The 23,689-nt window shown below is 45.1% G+C and overlaps 1 protein-coding gene across 1 annotated transcript in view; it reads left to right on the top strand.

The window, feature by feature from the left end:
• The window catches only part of LOC119860880 (wiskott-Aldrich syndrome protein family member 3-like), a 49,372-nt gene extending 39,728 nt beyond the window's left edge, over nt 1-9,644 (top strand). The window contains 6 exon segments of the mRNA XM_038415052.2: nt 961-1,136; nt 1,718-1,774; nt 1,776-1,979; nt 4,615-4,669; nt 4,671-5,007; nt 5,834-9,644. Coding sequence (XP_038270980.1) covers nt 961-1,136; nt 1,718-1,774; nt 1,776-1,979; nt 4,615-4,669; nt 4,671-5,007; nt 5,834-5,991 — 987 coding nt within the window. The 3' untranslated portion in view covers nt 5,992-9,644.
• Nucleotides 9,645-23,689: the final 14,045 nt, after the last annotated feature.

Below are 23,689 nucleotides of genomic sequence, written 5' to 3'. Positions count from 1 at the left end.
GCAGGTCTTAAATAGAAGCAAGCCCCACATGTGATCAGAGAACATGTTTAAGGCCTGGGTTAAAGAGAAACAGGCTTATCCCATAAGCACCAGTGGATGCTGCTGCACCTTGTCTTGTCCTGTTTGCTTTGGCTAATGCCTATTCTGATGGAAGATGTCAGAGCAATGGGTGTTGGAATGGCCCACTGGAATCCAAAGGCTCGCATGGGCTATGCAACAAAGGACTCATGGTGTGAGCTTGAGATTTACCCTGACACTATTACCTCCATCAAGTGTGACTGCGGACTTGAATTTCCATGTTCTCATAGACTCATAGACTTTAAGGTCAGAAGGGACCATCATGATCATCTAGTCTGACTTCCTGCACATTGCAGGCCACAGAACCTCACCCACTCCTAACCTCTGGCTGAGTTACTGATATCCTCACTGTTCTCTGGGTTGTCAGTAGTTTGGCTCAGGCTTCCAAATCTACATGGAAATCATATGGAAAGTCTCTGGAATGTATTCCAGACTCCAATGATTCCATCCCAGCTAACTGTATCAGTTAGAAGGTGAAGACACTGGCTGAACCTGCCAGTACTCACAGCCTTCTGTTCCATTGTACATGCTCTGGGCTGCTCCAGAAACCAGCCTTGTGATTGTGATTGGTGTTTAGATCAGCACAACCTTATTACATAGTTGAATGAAAAACAGGCAGTGGTGGTGTACCAGGACTCATCATTACAGGAGGGAAAGGGAGTGTGGAGGGGAAATGCTGACAATGTTTCCTAGTGGTTGGGACTCAGGATCTAAAATAATATGTCCTGAGAATTCCAGTATTGTTTGGTATCCCTGTTACCCTTATATACATAACCTAAAATCCTTACTTGAAGTCAAGCTCAAACAAACATTGTGCTATGTACAGTCAGCAGGCAGCCATCCTGCAGTCATGCTAACAGGACAGTGCTTATCTGCTTCCAGGAGCAGCGGTTAGTGGAAGATTCCACCCGGGAGGTGAAGAAAGTGAGAAAAGCCCGCAACCGGCGCCTGGAGTGGAACATGATGGCATATGATAAAGAATTCCGGCCCGATAACAGGTTCTCACCATCCCCATATCACATGGCCTCATCGGAAGGATCACTGTCCCCAGACAATAGGCAGGTTTTCTGTATTACACACTTATTGTTTTTCTTTGCTTTTCTTCACTTTTCTTTTTCCTTTTCAATTTTCTGGGTGAATTGGTTCCTCATGGCAGTGAAGGACCCTTAGCGCTGGCTAGGAAGCAGGTGCAGGGAAGGCAGGCACTGTGCAAACTACTCCCACTGCCTGCTGCTTACCACCTGTACTTGCGTTCTGATGTGCAACACCCCTGCTAGGTTGGTCCTGCACCTGCCAAATCATGTCTAATTCCTCATTGGTTTTGCGATCTCTGTGTGGAGCTGAGATGAGACCAGAACATTTTCACTTGGGACCTAAGCTAGGATTTCCACCCAGCTGAGCTGAAAGACTAGTTCTTTAGCCTGCAAGGCTATTGCCGCCACCCTGCCCTCTGCTTGCACCATCCCAATACGGTCTTGCATGTTTGTATTTTGGTGGCTACACATCATGTCTCCTAGTGTTGATGCCTTGATCCCAAGAGCCAGTAGGTGCCATAATACTCCTCCCTGACCCGTCCTCACCTTCCTTCCCTCCAGGCCCTCCATACAGGAATACAACCTTGGTATTTTGTGTGCAATAGATCTTATGCGTCAGATGCAGCTGATCACTCATACCCAGCCAGTCCTAACCACCCCTGTGCAGCAATTAGCTCCAGCCTCACACCTGTCAAATGACAACAAAGAGATCATCCTGGTCGCTAACCAGGCCCAGGAACATGTCTACAGGCCCTCAGCAGCAGGAAGCCATCAGAACAGTCTCAACCGAGTCCAGCAGCCCCATGTGCCGCAGCATCCAGAGACTATATTGAACGGACCAAGACCTCAGATAGTCAAGGAGTATGGGTATGGATTTCAACCTGCTTTCCTTCATCCAGTGACCTGTTTGTCCTTTTAAATGAGTTTAGTGCTTTGGAAAGGTGCCTGGTTGACAGCCATGGAAAGTGAGGTCCTCTGTCCACAGAACAAGTAAGCGATAGGCAGCAGCTGTCCCATAAACAGTCTTTCTGTAAGTGCGCCTTACCATTCATGAGGTGAGAGATTTTCTGGGTGTTCAGTCTCCTAGTTCAGTCTCCATGGCCCATTCAGTCCTTTAGTCATGTGATCAGCCTTCCAACAAGAACATTAATTGGTGCTATCTGTGAGGGTGCTTTGTGAGAGGTCAGCACCTGTTGATCAGGAACTGCACTCAGAAAACACCATCTCCTTTCACATAACGCCACAGTGATGACTAGACCAGTACAAGACTGGTCCAAATTCAATCCAGTAACCTCAATATGTAAAGATCCCTATCCTAGTCCCAACTCCCTGACTCATCCAGCCTTCCCCTTGCTACTAGCCTTTACTGTCACCCAAAGATAAAATGCTGTCAAAAAAGTCATAATCAAGCTCAGATTCTGCCCTCTGTCATCCATGGAATCCTGTACATGGTTCTATTGATTGCAGAATTTTGCCCATGATGATTTCTGCCAATTAGAAGGTGGCAGGGGAGGGAAAATAATTTGTTCAGGACCTTGGACAGCTTCCTGTGAGCACTTGGCTTGGGGAGACCTTTCCTATTCTGCAAGCATTCTCTTTCTGTTTTTCAGTGTCCTCCAAGTTATAATCCCATGGGAGCTCTTACTCCAGAGTCACAAGCAAAACAAAAGACTAAACAAATAATTCAATCCATTCATTTGAGATGGTCCTTTAAAGGGGCCATTTGGGTTCTAAACTCTATTCTCTTCCTGGGTATGTCTGCACTGCAATAAACACCCATGGCATGGGCACCACTGGCCTGCATCAGTGGGCTTGGGCTGTGGGGCTATAAATGGCAGTGTAGATGTTTGGGCTGGAGCCCAGGCTCTGAGACCCCTTGAGACTCCAGCTCGAGCCTGAACGTCTACACTGCTATCATAATGAGGTGTCCTTGTGGCACCTTAGAGACTCACAAATTTATTTGGGCATAAGCTTTCATGGGTTAGAACCCACTTCGTCAGATGCACTGCTATGTTTAGCCCTAGAGCCTGAGCCCCACAAGACCAAGTCAGCTGACCCAGGCTCTGAGACTTGGTGCTGAGGGTTTTTTATTGCAGTGTAGACGTATCCTCTCTCTCTGTCTGGTCAGCTTCACCATCAAATAAAAGGATTTCAGTCTTCAAAGATCATTATGTAACACTTTCTATCCTGAGCCTAACAGGATCCTACAGATTGTCACACTGCTCCTTCTAATTCAGTATCACTTTGAATAGCTAAAGTGACCGATGCCAGACGCTTCAGAGGAAGGTGTAATCTCCCCTGGACCCTCACAGAAATGACCCTAATGCACAATTCTATACAATCGGAGGGAGATTTCGTCCTGCCCCCAGCAGTCAGTCAGACCAGCCTTGACACAGAATAATTGGTAGCCCCCTTTAACTTTGTCCAGCTGGTGTAATTGCGGATACTGTTCCTGGTATGATGCAGGGACTTAACTGGCTTTTGTGAATGAGTCTGAAGCACCTCACTGCCACTATGTTACCTGCCCCTTTGGCATCTGCAAGGCAAAGACATTTCCCAAACAATAAGTTGACAATATTTTTTCTTTTGGGTGGAACACTGATGTATCAGAGGCTGTGGACCCCTGTCACAGCGGTTCCCATACAGAGGCACAATGTACTGACCTAAGGATGGGGATTCAGCCAGATCTCTGTATTCCCCTTACTTTTTGTACGTTTAAATGATCAGTCACTCAGTAAGACTTCAGCATAGCCTTTCAAGGTGAAATACAGAGAACAGGTGTCCCCTGACCAGAGGAAACATAACCTTCCAGGCCATCTGAGGCCATGTTCACCAGCGTCTCAGCTCTCACTCAAGATTTACAAGCTTCCCTCCCCACACTACTTTGCCTTACACCCTCCTTCAGTTGCTGTCCTGCCCCTGCCACTCAGCATGTAAATCTCATGTGTTTTTACACACTCACCGAATTGCAAACTGGTCCAAGATACAGTATTTTACAGCTTACGCCCATTGTCTAATCAACTTCCATGGCCCAGAGACTTCCTTGGCAGTTACACCTGCTGGAACCAGGCCTGGAGTTGATCCGGTATATCCGCTTACAAGGACTGAGTTCCCTGTCATTTTTGGTGTTTATGTCTTTTCAGGTGACACTTTAGAAAACTGTCTGCTTTTGTTACCAAAGTGGGTTTCTCTGAATATATAGGAATCATTTCAAATGCAGCCACTTCTGGGGTAGAACATGGGAGCTGTTTTACCAGCACATAACTGAACTGCACAATAGTTTAGGACAGGCGTTGGAGATAAATGCCATGCTCACTTTAAACTTCTGGGGGAATTGAGCATGTGCATTTCCCAAAGCTGGAATTTATCTGGGATGTTTGGGTTGCCACTAGGTGACCCTGAGAGGTGGGTCCTTACATTATGGTTCATGTGTGGTATTTCTTTAGCAAGCATGATTTCTGCTATTGCCATTGATTTGCTTTCTGACCTTTAATTGTTGCAGTCCCCAGCAGATGCCCCTGGCAGAATACTTTGTGCCTCCAGCTCCTCCGCCCCCACCCCCCTGTGATACCTTCTGCTCAGACTGCCTTCGACAGCCCCATTTCAGCACCTCCTGCCATGGCGCCCAGCGCTGCAGCCTCCGTGGCTCACTCATCATATGCACCTTCCCCGCCTCCGGCTCCACCCTGCCCATATTCTGCTTCCCCCCCTCAGACTGGCCCCATGGGGCCCCCCGTTGCACCTCCCCCACCTCCACCTGGTCCTCCAACAGTCGCTGCCTCGCCGGCTCACTCGGCGTCATCCCCGGCGGCGGTGGTTGAACCTCGGAAACCTCAGATCCCTCTGATACCAATGAGTGATGCCAGGAGCGACCTGCTTGCTGCGATTCGGAGGGGTGAGTTACGGCCTGGGACACTGGCACTGACCAGCAGTGAGGGGGAGGGGTCTCGGCTCAGCAGAGATGGAGAGAGAAGGACATGTTGGGGATTCCAGCAGACACACATGCCCATGCACGCTAGAGGCCTGATCCAAAGCCCATTGTAGTCAGTGCAAAGTCCCCCACTGGTTTCCATGATCTGGGATCAGGCCCCGCGTGTTCAGGGGACCTGTGAAGAAGATTTTGTTGCTAATGTTACATGTAAACACTGAAGAGAGGGGAATTATTGATGGGGGGTTAGAAGTAGGAGAGATGGGATGAAACTGAGCAAAGGTCCATTCAGTCCGGATACAGGGGAAACATACTGCATGCACTGAAGCCCAGCTTCCCAGGGGATGTGGTGGAAAGCCCCATCATTCGGGGCTTAAAACCGGGCTGCACAGAGCATAAGCAAATGCCCAATAGGGAACATTGCATTAGGCACCATGGAGAAAGCAGTGGACAGCTTGAGCTAACATGCCTTTTCCTTCTTCATTTCTGCTAACAATGCTGGGTTGAACGGGAGGGAGGCAGGCAGGCAGGCTGTGGCTGTGGAACCCCGTGTAGCCCACTGGTGAGCAGGCGGGTGGATGTTTTACAGGTCCTCCTCTTTGCCAGATCCATAGAGGAGATGAGTCAGCTACAGCACCAGCTAGGGAGCATTAGTTCAAGCTACAGCAGCCAATGCTTTTAGTTCTGAAGGTCCCTGGTTCATTCTTTGGGTGGCCATCACACATGCTTATATAGACAATGGGTGTAAGCTGCTCTTGCTGACCTTGGAGATTTTCCTTCCTCTCTACTGCAGGAATTCAACTCCGGAAAGTCCAGGAACAGTGGGAGCAGGAGGCGAAGAAGGAACCGGTTGGCAATGATGTAGCCACTATCCTGTCCCGCAGGATTGCAGTGGAGTACAGCGAATCTGACGATGACTCGGAGCTGGACGACAATGAGTGGTCAGATTAAGAAAGCTCAGAATGCTGTGTTGGAGTGTACTCCCCCCTCCCTGCTTCTCCACAAGAAGGTGTGCATGGCTGGGCTTCCCTGAAAGCGAATGCTAACCGCCATCAGCAGTTAGTGTGGCTTATTCAGGAGCTTTGCTTTTACACCATGTTTCATTGTTGAAAAATGATGGCAGTGTTGTCAGTGGAGAGTGTGCATTGGTGGGACATGCTTTAAAAGCAGCAATAACAGCCATTGGCCCAGAAGCTCGCTAGGTGTGGCTATGACACTTTAATAATGCTGAGAACACAATGAGGGAGGATCAATGGAGTACTCTGGATTTACACCAGGGTGGCGGCAATCAGAAGCTGGCCCCATGCATGTGTTTTTAGAGAAACAAAACTGCAGAAACAGCACTGCTTATTTGGCCAGATGTTAATTTTATAATGAAAAGCTCCTGAAAAAGCATCCTGTTCCCATAGCAAATACAGCCACGTGGTTATAGGTGTCTAGAGACCATAATTCACTTGTTTGTATTTTCTGCAGACATTTAAAATTGTTGGGATTTGGACCATATGAACCAGGGAAAAACTCTGTTCATTGCCTTGAAAGTTACATGCGGAAAGAGTTTGTTTTCCCTTTAAAGTAATGTCGTTAGCTTTGCATTCTGACAGTCAGAAAGGAGAGTTCTCTGCTGTCTCCCAGTTTCACTTTTAAGAGCACATTATAGGGAGGCACAGATGTTTGTGGCATGGTTATATTTCCATCTCTGCACTCAGATTCCCTGGAGAAGAGCATGAAAGGAACGTTTAGTGTAAACCTGCTCTTCTTTAGCCATCAGCAAAGAAAACAAAGCACTCATTACTGAGTAGAAAGGAATAAAGTCAGTTTAAAGAGAAAAGAACCTTGCAATAGATTTAAGTTGTCTAAGAAAGATTCTGAAGGTCTAGAAATAACTGGCTGACAGTGCTGTCCTATTGTTGTATCACCTTATTATTATTTGAAATAAAATTAACCAGGCTAAAAATAACTCTCAGCTGCACTGAAGCAACCCCATTGGAGTTAGTAGGGAGCAATATTGTCCCTTTGGGTGAATTTTGATTTTCAGTTTCTAGGATCTGAGAATCTCCTTGTACAATTGAGGCAAATTCAATCTTATTCCCAAAATAGTTATTGAGGAAACAATTCTTCCACTTTTACTCAGACTGAATAGTACTGTATTCCATGAGCAGTGGTACTGGGTCAGGGTGGAGTACAGCAAACCTGACAATGACTCTGAACTGGGGATAATGAGTAAGATTGTCAGGATCAGGCCCTGAGTTAAGATGCTGAAAACACCAGTGAATGGTATTTGGTTTATTAATCCAAATGGACAGTGTTTCATAAAAGCATTTTCATGTATACTAAGGGAGAAGCCCTGAGAATCCAAGGGATTCCTATGGGAAATATTGAAAACCCACAATCAGTTCTGAAAACTACAAGAGAACAGGAAATGGATTCTGACCAATAGAAAACAGGCCAGTGTCACTCTTGAGTCTGTATGATATGGTCAAATAGGGCCCCAGTGTTCCAGGGACACACACACGCACACCAGCAAATGCACCATTTCCACTTCCCCATCCACAGTCTTGTTGACTCATGGGTGGTGAATGAAACTGGATTCTCTTATTTCCCTCCTGGTAACAGGAAACTTGCACTTTGGCTCCACCCTCTGGCTTCTTTTTCCATGCAGGTGACTGAAAAAAGCCAAGGGAAGGATGCAGACAGCTAGTAGTCAGCTGGAGTGAGAATGCCTGGGGTTCCTGCAGGCAGGAAGACCTGGTGAAGGGCAGGGAAAAACTTTGGCTGGAGCCCACAAGTGTCACTTCGAATAGGGTCCCATTTGGCTAGTGCCACCATTCACCCTTATCTACTAGAGAATGCTGCCATTGAGCCAGCCCACTTTGCAGTGAGAGGGGGCGATGTGGTTCGCTATTCTAACCAAGCAGCAATAGTTCCTGGAAAACTGCAGCTTGATGGCATATGTCAGACCAGCAACAGGAAAGGAAAAAGAAACAAGACAACAACCCAGCAGGATGCAACACAGATTCTCAGTGGCATTAACAGAGGACCCAAGAGCTCAGCTGCAGCTCCTGGGACAGTGGGAATGTTAAACAGATATAGAAAGAGCTGGTGCTGTGTTGTTGAGCTGGGAATTCCTGGTATGCAGTAGTTAGACCAAAGGCTCTTGCTCCTATCATCATCTTGTCTCTGTTAAGAACTAGCAGGCAACCCCCTCCCTGAGAAATGGAAAATACAGAGGTAGGAAGCTGCAAGCCAAACCCTGATCTCTTACTCAGGCAAGTAGCACCACTGAAGTCAATGATGCTACTTTCCTCAGTGAGGCGAGTAGGATTAGACCCCACTGCAAGATCAGGAAAAGCCTTGTACTTTAAAAATAACATATACAAAACCACATAAGTATTTATTATATAGTGTTGTTAATATATGCATGATTCTCATGTGACCCACAAATGAAGAGAAATCCCAGATGGGCTTGATGTGTAAGATTAAAAACATAATATATTCAGACATAAAGTGAATGCTAACGAGATTTAGTAATTGCCTTTATCTTTGGTACTGATCATAGGTTTATATCAGCTGGCCCACATGGCTGTGATAAAGCAGTGATGGTATTGGCGACAGCCCCTGAACATTGGCCCTGTTGTGTGTGAGTGCAGAGGAAGGGGGATTTTGACTTGAGGGCTACATGGCACCTCAGGAAGGGGAAAGTCTGCAAGGACACTTCCCCTTATGACCTCCTAGTGGGCCTCACCACAGTCCCTGCCCTTGCACACTGGATGTGCAAGATCTGGGGACTCTAAAGCAGAGAAGGATATTGGTGTCAGGTGAGGCATTGTAAGCACAGTGCCTGAGGGAATGGCCTCCAGAGTGCAGCCCACTACCCTTCTCACCTTTGCAAATGTGAACTGTGTCTTAAAGCCACAGAGCCTGACTCTGCTCCACTTTCACTGGTTTCATACCTGTGTAGCTCCACTAACTTCAGTGAGTTACTCCTGATATACTCTGGCTTATGACATCAGAATCAGGAGCACCGTCTTGCCCACTGCAGATTGGCTCCTAACTGTGATAGGGCCAGACTCTGCCCAGTTTACTCAAGCAAAACTCACTAGTTCATGGGAGCCTGGCCTGAACTAGAGGATGGGACTTGGCTCTGCAATGGGTTTGTTGTCATTTGCACGACCCAAGATGTTAGTGATCATTTTCTCCAGCATTGTTGACATGGCCTTTCATAAAACATCATAACAAACCAAAGCTGGGGCCTCTCTCCAAACCAGCACACCTGCTTTCAGGCATAAAGTGGCCAGGGGGATAGGATTAAAATTCATAATGATCTGGACCAACTGGGAAATGACTGCCTAGGAAGGAGTACTGCAGAAAGGGATCTGGGGATTATAGTGCATCACAAGCTAAGTATGAGTCAACAGTTTCACACTGTTGCACAAAAGCAAACATCATTCTGGGATGTATTAGCAGGAGTGTTGTAAGCAAGACATGAGAAGTAATTCTTCCGCTTTACTCCATGCTGATTAGGCTTCAACTGGAGCATTGTGTCTAGTTCTGGGTACCACATTTCAGGAAAGATATGAACAACTGGAGAAAGGCCAAAGAAGAGCAACAAAAATGATGAAAGATCTAGAAAACATGACCTATGAGGGAAGATTGAAAAAATTGGGTTTGTTTAGTCTGGAGGAGAGAAGACTGAAAGGGGATATGATAACACTTTTCAAATACATAAAAGGTTGTTACAAGGAGTAGGGAGAAAAATTGTTCTCATTAACTTCTGAGGATAGGACAAGAAGCAATGGGCTTAAATTGTAGCAAGGGTAGTTTAGGTTGGACATTATAGGAAAGCTTCCTTTCAGGTAGTTAAACACTGGAACAAATTGCCTAGGAGGTTGTGGAATCTCCATCACTGGAGGCTTTTAAGACAGGTTATACAAACACCTGTCAGGAGTGGTTTAGTTATTACAAAGCCTGCTTTGAGCGCAGGGGACTGGACTAGATGCAGGACCGGCTCTAGGCACCAGCAAAGCAAGCATGTGTTTGGGGCGGCACAACTCCAGGGGCGGCATTCTGGCCCCCCTTTATTTATCTATTTATTTATTTATTTATTTTTGCTTGGGCAGTTGCGCTCTCGGAGCTTGGGGGTGGCAAATTTTTTGCTTGGGGTGGCAAAAAACCTAGAGCCGGCCCTGACTAGATGACCTCTCAAGGTCCCTTCCAGTCCTACACTTCTATGATTCTGCTCACTTTGATGTCAGTGGCAAAACCCCTGGTAGTTTCAGAAGAAGCAAGATTAGCCCTCAAAGCTGTACATAGGAAGACATATCTTGGTTAGGAAACTGTGGGGACAGACACACATGGAGACAGAGGCATAGCTCACAGGAGCACATGACTTTATGTCATCATTGCACTGCCCAGATTCTGGCCTGCTATAGGAGCTGAAACAGCTCCTGGTGTGAACTAGAAGAGGGGCTACTCTCACTTACAGCATCATCCCCATGGCTGTCTACAGGCTGCGCTACAGCCCACGATAGTGAGTGATATGGGGACACCTCTTCCTACACTGGCATGCGATGGCCAGAGTAGAAAGGGGCCCTTATGTACTGCTATTGAGGAGCGTAGTGTATTGGCTGCTTACGTTGGCCCTGTATTGCTCTTGCACTAGGGGGATTGATCCCCAGCCTGTTCCGTCTCCTTAACAACTCCAGTCATTGCTGGAGCACCACTGGCCACCATTGGCCCCTCTCTTTTGTGTTTATAGCTGCAGTTGCATTATGTGTTGTGCTAAGCAATCCACTGAGGAGTAGCTGTAGTAAGATTTATCAGGACCATGCCAGGGTTGATCCTGTAGTATATTTCCTAGCACACAGCTTTGGAGTGTTTTGTTCTCTCTGGGGTCACACCAGCCATCTTTCCGAAATTCCATTTGGCCACATTGTTGTTGCACAGCAGCCTAAGGGACTAAGTCTTTTGGATGGCGGGGTGTTTATCAGAGATGCTTTTAAAGCTATATCTACTTGGTGTGTGCGTGTAGGTGTGCACTTGTGCTGTTTGCAGAGACAAAATGCCACCATGAACCCTCTCACAGCAGTCGAGTGGACTTGCTTTTCCTTCCATATCTATTTACATGCTTGTGCCATATGCTCCCCTCCTCTCCCTCATAAATACCACCTGATTCAGAGCACATGTTGCTGTCCTTTTGCTGCAGCTCTGTCTAGAGCCATCACTCCCCCTCAGACATAAGCACATTCCTACACAAGTTCTGCAAGCAAAGCAGGAGAATCACAGCTCATTAAGAGTTTATGGGCCAGATCCCCATAAACTGGCGCAGTTCACCTGACTTCTATGGAGCAACACTGAGTAACTCCATCGGACCATACATGTTTTCTATGGGCCTGATCCTACAAAAGGGATGAGCATCCTCATTTGCCATTGTCTTGAGGGACTCAGCACCTCAGTGGATTGGTCTTTATATAGTTTTGTTAGGCAGAATTAATATATTTTTGTCCCAAGTCCTACATTATGTATCAAATCAAATGTATATAGGCCCAGATCCTCAACGGGTGTATACTGATGTATCTCCATTTAAGTCAATTTACACCAGCTGAAAATAGGGCCCATAAACTCCTAGTTTTAAATATTTTGTATATGTGTGCCTGTTTCCATATACACTGCTAAAAGTAGGCCAGGCTACATTATACAACCAGAAACATTCAATCCCCAGATGGGGTGATATAAAAGTGAATATTTTATCTAGCGTGGCAGTCAGTAAAAAGTACAATCCAGGTCACAGCTGATTGAATTTCTCCTCTCTGTCAAGTACATCAGAAGCAGGCCTGAGCAAAATTCACTATACATTAAGGTGTAATGTGTCATGTTAAAATAGAGCCTGATAGTTTTACTGACAACACACAATCACACTATGCCAAACATTTAACAACCTGGACCTACCTAGTGAGAGCTCCTATTTCCATTTTATGAGTCTTGTCATGCCTGCCAATTTATGGACATTGATTAAAAATAGTAAATAAAAGATTGCATACAGGGGAAACTGTATTTAGTTTATTTACCACATGAGATATCCTGTAGCCAGTTAAAAATAAATACATTATGTTGAGCCTGCTATGGAGAATCAGTTGAAGCATCTACTCCCTGGAGTCCACAAGGGACTTGTCAGTGCAGATCTTCCTGGGAAATGACTAGTTACTATGGTGATGAGTATCCCAGAGATATGGAGGTAGATCTTCCATAAATGAGGTCTATTCTCCATGGCTAATTATGTTACTGAAGTCTGATCCAACTCCTGTTGAAGTGAATGGAAAGTGTAGTGCAGGGGCAGGTCCAGACATCAGATCCTGTCTTTCCCTGACTTCAGTGAGAACTGAATCAGGCTCTTGAGCCTAGCGGTTCTCACAGGATCATACCTGAAAGACAAGGGATTATTTATTTTCCAACCTTCCACTGAGGATTTGAAGAATACTATTGTGATGCAGTAAACTGGGGAAGAGCTACCATCATATTGCTCAAATGCTCCTACTTTTGAAGATGTCCTGTCCCTTGAAGGTTTTGCTTTTGGTGACCAAACATAATATTTAGCTTGGATTCTCCACAGAGCTCTGACCTCATATCTATCTTTAGCTCTTTTTTAAGCTGCCTGACAGTGTAATTGGTAGCTGCTTGTTTTAGCTGAGAGAAGCTCCTCCCCCTGGCCCCCCCCCCGCATTTTCGGCACACTGATGCTTTTACGTTTGAGTGATGTGCTAGCAATTTCTCAGAACAGGTGACACTTCATGGTACTGGGGCATAATGTGCAACTATGGGCCTGGCCCTGCAGTGCTTACTCATACTCACTGAAGTCAATGAGAACCTTGTCTGAATAAGGGCTTCAGGATCAGGCCTGTAATAACTTTACTTAGGCTTTAGTGGTAAGTGCCATGTAATTACACACTGATAGAACCATAGATATTAGAGATGAGTGACTCGTGGGGGCTTGTCTTAGTTCATATGTCCACCAGCACTGGATTGTTCTCTCTTGAAGTTACTTGTTCCTATGGATTAATGTGGACCAAATCTTCTGACCCAGGTCAGGACTGTAATAAGGTCCTGGACATGATAGCACAGAACAAGAGTCTACTGTGGAGAGAGAAGCACTGCAAGGCTAATGAATGTACAGCCCTAGCAGAGCAAAGCTACCTGCAGTAGGTTTGTGAGGGGCATTTTCAGGGTGTGGCCAGTGGATCCACATGCCAGAAAACCCCTGGTACTGGTGTTGCAGTGACTGCAGAGGCTCCCCTATGCCTGGCAGCAGCAGCTCCCCTGCCATTCCGTGGTCCCAGGAGAGGCATTCCAACCCTAAGGAACTTTCCTATGCAGAGTTCTCAGGCTCTGTGCATGGTAGAGGCTCTGGTCCTGTGTCACTAGATCCAATCAGCGGGATTGTATTTACCGTTATTATTATTTATGTCTATGGCATCACAGGTCAGCGTGGCACTTTACGGACAAAAATAAAAGGACAGGACACTGTCCTGAGGAGCTTGCAGTTTAACGTAGAGATCATATAACCTGCACTGCACTTTAAAAGATCAACCATTTACACATTCATAAATTTACCATCTAATTAGATGTTATTTGTGGTGTCATTAATTACCCTGCCGCTACATTGTAATTACTCATTAGTGCCTGAATAAAGAGAAAGCACAAGTGAGCCAGGGGTTTAGGGTGAGATTGGCAGTTTAGGCTTCTCAGCATCTATTAAAGTGCTAGAAGTGTCACCCTGGGAAGTAATACTATGTATTTTTAAAACTGGTATCTGTGCTAGACATATTTTCCCTTTATTTGTCTTTCTTGTTTTGCACTGAATGAGGCAGTCATGCTGTTCTTTCATCCATCATAGCTCAAAGTAGAGGTAAAGATGTCCATTTCACAAACACCATCACAGCTGGCACTCATGCCTAGCTGGGAGCCTCAATAGTGAGACTGATTGATTAGGCCCTGGAGACTGAACAAACATGTCACCCCTAGAAGGGTTCTATCCAGGTGAAGGTTGCAACACATGGATGGTAAGTTGGGAGTGTTTGTGCTAACACTACATTGTAGACTTATGGGTACCTCCCCGTAGCTGGCCCCAGAGTTGCCATTCCAGCACCATATAGCAGCACTAAAAATGGGGTTTAGTTTACCAGGTACCATTAGCTTTTCCCTTTTTGGTATCATTCCATACATGAATCATGCCTGGCTGAGAAGAAGTATTCTACATGCAGGTGATGGCGATGTTTAGATTTGCTGTCTATCCTAGAGCATGGATAGTAAGGGGTATACAGCTAATTGATGTAGTAAACAATTCATGTACTTTTGATGGTAGTGTTGACACTGACATAGTTGAGAATAAACATGTGGCCAGAGGATGTCAGAGGTTAGTCACAGCACAGACTAACACAGAGCATCCATCACATTCTAGTACAGTATACTTCAAGGGTTTTAGTACTTGGGACCAGATTTTCAAAGATATTTAGGTGCCTTGCTTGCTTGCTTGGGTAAATTATTGCCTTTTCAAGAGTGTTCATTATACTCATTGCTAGGAATAATAGATTAGAGGTAGAGCTAGTTATAGACTCAAAGGTAATAGGTTAATCTTCCCCTCCAAACAATATGAATATTTACACGTGGCCAAAGATAAGACAGTAAAAACCAAGGGCCAGATTTTCAAAGGTATTCAGGCACTTAAAGATGCAGCTAGATGTCAAGTGGGACTTTCAAAAGCACCTAAGCAAGCAAGGCACATAACTACCTTTGAAAATGTGGTCCCAAATGCTAAAGTCTGCTTGTTTGGTTGCAGAAATGTGTGTTAGCAGTTTGACTACATGGACCAAGCACATCCTGCTTGCCTGCTTCCCTACAGAATTTTCAGAAATGCCTAGTTGGGGATTTCAGTGGCACATCCTCACAGCTCTTAGTGGCACACTCAATGTATGAACTTCATTGGCATGGTTAACCCCTACTACTATGTTTTGCACTGTCTGCTTAGCATATGAGGTACTTCGTATAGTATATATAAAACCTTAATGAAAAGAACAATTCGTACATCAGATAATGTAAGATAAATGTGGAGAAGAAACCCTGTTTTCAGTACGATTAAATACATGCTTTCTAGTTGGCTTTTTTTTTTTAATCTGTAAAACACACACATAATGTATTACACCAGGCCAGGATTTGATCTCTCTCTCTATTGTTTTGGATGGTCAATAATGTTAGTATGTTGTGCATGCATCCAGAACATCACAATTTAAATCACATATCAATTTAATATCTAAGGAAATTCAAGGATTGTCATAGTCTGATATGTTTAGCTTTTGAATCTAAGTAGCTGCATGATTTCACTCCATAGTTTCTAGACCTGATAAATAATGATCATGATGCATTAAATGTATGCAGGGTTTCCTATTAAGGCTGTATATCAAGAGGTGAGATTGGTTCCCATTGGGATTCTGTCTGTACATTCATGTTGTGTTCAGTTAGCCCATAAGGAATGTTTCTCCTTGGGCATTACAGGTAAGGCCAGAGTCGTATACAGCTGACCCCTCATATCTTTATTTAAGATCCAGAAGGGTCTTTAGCCAGGTCTGATTTTCCTTCAGTGAGTTGTCTAGCATTGCCTCTCCAGATTGAGCCTTGTCCAAGTGACTGATCCTGCAGTCATTTGCTGAGGCAAAGTGTTTATTAGTTTTAATGGGCTGTTTTCCCTGAGGTAAGCCCTAAAGACTCCAATAGCTTGAGGTTTCAGAAATGCTTCCAAGGTAAACAAAACGAGAGATGATTTGATCTTCCCAAATCGTCTCCTTCTGTTGTGTAGGAAGCTCTGACTGGAGAACCCAGGACAGAGGAGAATGTGTCACAGGAAGGAAGGGAGGATGAACTATCACTCCATGAAATATGTGGAGAAAATATGGCCAGGCAGATGGAATGCAGCGGACTACAGTGTCCTTGGGAGGCAAAACTGGCACATTAGCTGGTCTAATCTCTTCTCTATTAGTCAGAGTTTGCACAGAGCTCTGAAGATGTAAAGTGCAAATTATTAGTAGATTAGTGGGTTCTCACCCTTTCCCACACAATGTACCTTTCCTTAAGATGGTCACCCTCTCATGGGTACCTCCCCACAACTGGCCTCCCAGAACTGCTACTAAACCTCCTTATGGAAACTTTTGGCAGTTAGTTGCATGAGAAATTATTAGAAGGACAGAATTAAAGAGAGAAGATGAAAATACACTTGTCTAATGTAGCAATTTTGTTGCACGTCCCCCCATTTTGTATCTCTCCTTCTTATTTCCCTTCCTAGGCATGAGACTTTATTAGCTCCATATCTCGCTTTGGTGATTACAACCATAGTCGCTCCCAGTGGTATTGCAGTTTATTCTGGTCTCCTTTGTGTTTGCTGCCCCTCTTTGGTTTTGATATATTCCGGAAATGTGATAAAGATTGACTTTACCCCAAAGAAACACTGAGAAAGGAAGACATGAAGCAGCTGCAGAGAAGCAGAGGTGCTTGGAGGGATTTTTTTGAACTTGATTGGTAAAAAAAAAAAAATAGGTTTTTTGGAAAGTGGTAGCCCAAAACCAGTGCTGGACAAGGCTGCAGTTTGTGGAAAATATTACTGCTTGAAGCATGGGAAGTGTTTTAATAGGGAAAAGGATGCACTTCTGTGGACCACTTGGAAGTTCATCATAGACCGTCCATAAGTCACATGACATTAGATCAAGGCTACATTTTCAAAAGCGGATGCTGATTTTAGGTGGCTCCGGGCGGGGTGCCCGGGTTTGAGTCTGTTCAGCCTTCATTTTCAGAAAGTACTGAGGATCTGCAGCTCACATTGCCTTCAGCTAGAGTTGTGAGTTCTCAGCACCTCTAGAAACCAAATCTAATATGTTCTCAAGTTGGCCATCCAAAACCTGGGCATCCTAATGAGTAGCCACTTTGGAAATTGGGCTATAAATAATGGGGAAGCAAGAATTGAGGGAGTTGAGCAGACAGTATAAAAAAATGTGATTCAGGAAGAAATTCTGTCCATCACCGTGTTAGGAAATGTCTCACTGTCTGGAGGCCCTATCGTGGTTTGAGCGGTCTCAGTTCCACTGAAGTTGATGAGCAGTAACTTTTTAGCCTGTAATCCATGCTTGCTATACCTGAATCCATGATAGGTACTTTTGGTACAAACAGAGACACTTTTTCCACAAGGACTATTCATAAAAGAACTGGACTAAAACAAATTTGACTTGGACTAAGCTCAATGAAGTTACCAAGGGTGAAAACTGAGGGCATAAAGATTTCTTCTACGGAATGTGGTCTGGTTGTTCCAGCGAATGACTGGGCATCAGAATTCCGGGGTTCTAATTGTGGATCTGCATTGATTCACTGGATACTGTTGTAGCTGTAGGCAACTCATTTCCCTGTGTCTCAGCTTACCCATTTGGAAAATGGGTCTGATGCTTAGCTCTCTGACTGATGTTTTTATGAGGATTAATTAATCAATCAATCAGTCTTTGAGATTCTTAGAATGAAAGGTGCTACACAAAGGGCCAAAGTTCTGAAGTGAGAACACTGCAGTATTAAATTCTACTCTTCCCCCCAGCATATCGAGGGGGGCAAAATCCTTTAATGAAGCCCATCTTTTTCTCTTGACTCATCTCCTATGCTCAAGTGGTGTGATTGCATTTCAGGAGCACTTTACATTGTATTGTTTTACTACTGATTTTTAAAACATCTATATTTTTAATTAACATATTGTTTTTTCAAAGTGGAAAAATACTCATGTAAGACCAGGAGATTGTCAAAAGTTTTCTGCTGCTGCTGCTTTGGGAGTGGGTGAGAGCTGGATGAATGAATGTTCAGAGGCAGGTCCAAAAGAGTGAAATTCACACAAGTTCCTGTGCCCCACTTATGGCCCATGTGTCTTCAAACAGGGCTTAATTGAGAGTGAAGTGGTGCACAGACTGTGAATTTCACCTAGTTCCTGCAGTTAGATCCAAGCATAGATTTGTGCTGGCTCATCGTCAACGGGGTAAATTTCATCTAGATCTTGTAATGAGATCCAGGCAAACAGACCCTGAGCTCTTGTGAAACCCAGTTAAAACAATGGGGCTCCATTAGGCACAGGGGGTGGATTCCATTTCATTACCAGGACATTGTAAGTAATTGTCCACAGAGAAAGAATGATGTGATTGTAAATATGTAGGGATTAAGTGTCCCCCTTGCTCAGGCAAAACTTCCTAGAGCTTTGGGTGACAGGATGAGACCTGCAATGCCTGACAGAAAGGTCACTAAAAGAAAGGAGTACTTGTGGCACCTTAGAGACTAACAAATTTATTAGAGCATAAGCTTTCGTGAGCTACAGCTCACTGTAGCTCATGAAAGCTTATGCTCTAATAAATTTGTTAGTCTCTAAGGTGCCACAAGTACTCCTTTTCTTTTTGCGAATACAGACTAACACGGCTGCTACTCTAAAAAAAGAAAGGTCACTGTCATTGGTTCAAGATAGTTTTCTGAATGTAAGTGGCTGAAATCCTTTCCTTGTCATATAATCATGAATAAAGTAGTGTAAGGGGACAAATTAATGATCTGTTATTGCAGCCTGTTGATGAGAGCTGTAATAATGAGACTTATTGGATTCTATCTGTGCTTAACTAGACTGAAATGTTCTTTGCTGCTCCTTCAAAAAATGTCTTGGCAGCTCTCTCCACATCCTAGTAACTTTTGACCCAGAAACTGACAATTTCAGTGCCTACGGGGAGAAAACTACACAGTGCTGGCACCAGTTACTACTAACAAGGGTGATATAAACTGTAGAAAACCAATGGGGAGCGGAGAGAGAGAATCCAATGAAATGAAGGCAGGTAAACAATGTGAAGCTTTCAAGGTGATACTTGCAAATGATATGGCTCACACATCCTCCACATAGAATGAAACTGACAATGAGCTGCCTACATGTTTGACACCTTTGTTAAATGCGGTGTGATACAGCAGATTCCTTGGGTGGCAGGGAATATATGGAGTAAAAGTTTCCATCCCTTTTTCTTATTATGTCTGCATTTTTATGCAGTAATCCATCTCTGTGAGACTCTCACGGGGCAGGCATGGAGAATATGTGCTTAGTGTCCATACTCCACTCACGGTGGGTGAAATTCTTCCTGTGCAAAAGTCCAGCCCATGGGATCACTTATATTCCCACAAGTTGGAGTTTAAGTGATGCAACAGGTGTTGAGCCCTCCTTTGCATAGGTGTGAAATCCAGCCTCCCTTCTTATTTTCCCCAGGAGCATGGCGATGTGCACTTGGTTACCTTTCTGTTTCTTGTTATTTCAGTGCTTGGGGTGGGAGTGTTTGCTGGTGCATGCATCTTGGCACAAAGCCTCAGTGTCACTGCAAATAATATCATTGCACTCAATGATTTTTTTTCAGTAGTATTTCCATATGGAGAAGTTAAGATTTTCATTCCATTCTGGTCAGATTCATCACCAATACAAACTCTTTATTTGGCTTTGATTGGATATTAAAGTAGCTAAAAACCTTTCCCTGAAACGATTTTTTAGGAGTGCTTTAGACTTCCCCATGTTAATAACCTTTCTCCATTTTTAAGCAGCTTGATATGCCTGTGGAGAATTTGGAATAGTGCTAGTTTGACCGTATTATGAGACTGTTTCCCACTGCTTATTCACAGTATTGAGAGGTTTCACTGTGCTATATATGGTTGCTAGAACTCTTGTTTTATATTCCTTTTGTAACAAGACATTGGGAAATGCTGCATTAGCAAAATTCGTTATTGACACAAGTGCCTTTTATGGAAATTGACATTACATTTCTAAGGAGCACAGGGGGATGGGAGGGCGGGGCGGAGGGATGAGTATATGTAATCATCAGTAACACACAGGACCAGGAAATGACATGCATGCACATAGCATTGTAGGGTTCTCAGCTAGTGTGGGTGGGGCTGGGAAACTACACACAGAGCCAAGGTAGACCCACACAGTCAGTCTAGATTAACTTTCAGCTTTTGACTATGCCTACACAGGAGCTCTTCATGCGATCCTTTAAGCCAATAGGAATTTCACCATTTATCTCACTAGTACTGGGCCCATATCACCCGCCTTGAGCTCAGCTTGCCAGCCTGAGACTTCCTGTTATTTTTGCTGTGCCCTGGGCCTATCTCCTTTTGTCCCTGTTAAGCCAGGGTGATGACAGGAACAAACAGAAGCTGTGGGCTGCCAGTTGGCTGCTACACAGGGGCCTGTTGGGGTTGTGAAGAGCACCCATTGCTGTGAAGGTGTCTGCAGTTCTGAGTAGGGTGCTGTGTTGCATTAGAAGAGCTGGAGGGCTACATGTGGCGTTTGGGCTCTATTTTGACGGCTCCTCAATCTAGCCATTCAGAGTTAACCCAGTGTAATGGTAGGTTGGCTGCAGGGATTGAATCTGGGCTCTCTCTATTTACTAGCATAAGCCCTTACTGCTTACACAAGAGGACCAAGACTCGTAAGCTAAAGTTCATGGTCCAGCCAGTAAGAGTCACACTTTGCTGGTGAGGATTATACCACAGTCCTCAGAAGCACTAAGATTTGTACCTAGGTGGTAAACTTTTCATTTTTGTTTCCAGTGGTTGTTTCCCCAGGATTTAACTTTTCCTTCTAGTACAGCTACCAGGAAAGGGGTGTCTTGGGGGGCAGGGGAGAACCAGCACTACAGATGTCAGTGAAACATCAGCTCTCCCCCACACAAAGAGATCTGTGCCTCACAAACTACAACAACACAATATCAACCGTGATTCCATCTGTTCACTGAACGTAGCATTGCTCTAAGCCTTTATTCTGGTTGTGGCCAACCCAAAGCCCTCCCCATAAACTCTTCCATCTCAGGGTGGGAATCAATTGCAGAGAGGATTGTGCATAGAGACCATTGTGCAGCTGGCGCAGCCACATATGTATATGCTTACAAGCATGTGTTCCATGCCCCCTGTCCTTTGGCCATGCCCTGTTATGATCCTCCAATATTCCTTTTTCAGCAGCCTTGTGGAGCTTTCTGTCTGCAGACAGTATTTTCAGGGGAGCCAGAACGGAAGCTGCCATCTTCCACCATGTGACTTGCATGGATTTGGGCAGTGGTTTTCTGGCAGGTGTCCATGCACAAGATGAGCCAGAATTCAGTCCATGAAATCAGTCTGGATTTCTACGCAACACATGCAGGTCCCAAATCAAGCCAGTGAATCCATTCACAAATGTTGCTCAGTGCAAACAATTTATTTCATTATTACTAATCAATGGATTGTGCTTTATGGTAACAAAATCAGAATGATTAAAGGCAAACTGCAAGCTTTTCTTTAAAAAAAAAAAAAGTGAAAACTCTATTACAGTGTCTTGGTTGCTTAGTGACACACATGATACGTGGGACAACATACAGGCCTTGCTCTGCCCATGTGCTGGTGACATCATTCCCAAACATCACTGTTCCAATGAGATGGGTGTTCATGCAGAACTATATCCACCCAAAGCACTTAATAACTACTCATAATACTGACACTTCACAGGAATAATGCAGTGACCTATGGCAACAAATGGATGATGACCATAGGACTAGAGGCTGCTGCTTCCCTTCTTTTCACAAGTAATCCCATTGACTTCAGTCAGGTTATTTGTGTGCCTAAGCACTACTAATGTGAGTACAGTCAGGCAGGATTGGGCCCATCAACTCTTCTGCTTCACAGGACAATTTCTTACTATATGCATGTACAATGCCTTGCACAGCAGGGCTGTGATCTCAGGTGGGCCTGTTAGCACAGCTGTAACAAAACAATCAGTGAGACTAATCAGCTCCCCTGGGGAGGGCTGTGTTGTTTATTCTTCTGATAAAACCAAATGGGGACTGAATAAAAAATGAGTAAGAGCCACCCAGAACCGGACATTTGGAGGAATACACCAACTCTGGGAGCGAGACTGTAGTTCTTACAGGTACACTGCAAAACTTTGGGAAAGAAGGAAAATCTCTGGTAAAGGCCCCAGATCAGTACAGTTCTGTATGTGCAGAGAGGCAATCCCAAACAAGAGCATATTAACCAGGCCTCTTTCTTGGCCCTGCTGGGGTACCCATTCTGATCCCCCTCCCCGCCAACCTGCTCTGCGCTGCTCTGGGGTGTTTGAGATGCCACCAGCCCTTGCAGGGGGAGCACTGGCTCCTGAGTGGAGTGCTTGGGCTACAGGGAATGACTTACACGGGGCTTAGTTTCACACTGTAAGGTAACGCTTACATCTGCAATCACTGGCTCTTCATGAATGATTATGTAACACTTATACACAGTCCTCATTTGGGCCAAACTTCAATTGCCATTGGAGGAAGCTTTCCCTGAGACAGGGCTGCGTGAAAACAGAGCTCTGATCTGGCCCCTTAGTTACAGTCTAGTAGCTTGATCGCTAGGTCAGTTATTAAACTACTTCTCTGAATGGTGGATAATGACATATCTCCCAGCTGGTCTGTGTCTCTTCTGGCCACATACCCAGAGATAGTAGAACTGGGAGCATTTCCAGACCACTGGGCTCTGGAGTATAATTCAAGAATCCCTTTTATCTTCTAAGAACTACTACTAAGGGCTAAATTGTCCTAGTATGTTGGGCCCTGCAGAAGGGGGCTGTGCAAAATTGCATTGCCAGAGAGGGAGCCCCTGTAGGCCTTAGCATACCCTGGGACTGGGAGCATCACATGCCCTGTACCTCCTGTGAGAGACAGGCTCCTGGCAGCTAAGAGAGGGGCAGGGAGCCTAGATCAGTGGTTCTCAAAGCCGGTCCGCCGCTTGTTCAGGGAAAGCCCCTGGTGGGGTGGGCTGGTTTGTTTACCTGCCGCGTCCACAGGTTTGGCCGATTGCGGTTCACCGCTCCAGGCCAATGGGGGCTGTGGGAAGGGTGGCCAGCACATCCCTTGGCCCACGCTGCTTCTTGCAGCCCCCATTGGCCTGGAGCAGCGAACTACAGCCAGTGGGAGCCGTGATCGGCCAAACCTGCGGACGCGGCAGGTAAACAAACCGGTCCGGCCCGCCAGGGGCTTTCCCTGAACAAGTGGCGGACCGGCTTTGAGACCCACTGGCCTAGAATATATTTGGTGGAGCATAAGGACATCTACTGTGGCTGGTCCCTGTGAGGGTGTGCAAAGGCTGGGGGGGGGTGGGGGCTTCTGTTTGCCCTTCCCACCTCTTGTGCATCTGTGTACACAATGTGTCCCTTCATGTTTGTTTAGCTTTGTCAGAGGAAGCTCAGTGAGCAGGTGTGAGTTGTAGCCATACTGAATATGAAATGTGACTGCAGATTTTCCATCACATTTCCAACCACAAGAGTGGTTCTGGGTGTGATATCAGCAAGTAAAGCAATGGGATGGCAGCAAGTAAGGGACGCATTACACACCAGACCAGTCTGTGAGGAAGGCCTCATCTAACTTTAACCATAAAATTGGAACACTGTTTCTGCATACATTGCGTTATTGGGACATCCCATAGACTGAGCAAAATGGGAGATCCAGCACAATTATGTTGGTGTCTCATAGGCTCACATAATGGTTTTTACTTTTTAAAACTTAAGTATTATTTTTTTAAAACTGAATTCCGTTCGGTAAAAGTGATTAACAGGAGAAAGTTA

Source organism: Dermochelys coriacea, chromosome 9 (genome assembly GCF_009764565.3).
Source record: "Dermochelys coriacea isolate rDerCor1 chromosome 9, rDerCor1.pri.v4, whole genome shotgun sequence".
Classification (NCBI taxonomy): domain Eukaryota; kingdom Metazoa; phylum Chordata; order Testudines; family Dermochelyidae; genus Dermochelys; species Dermochelys coriacea.
This window is presented reverse-complemented; position numbering and strand designations above follow the sequence as displayed.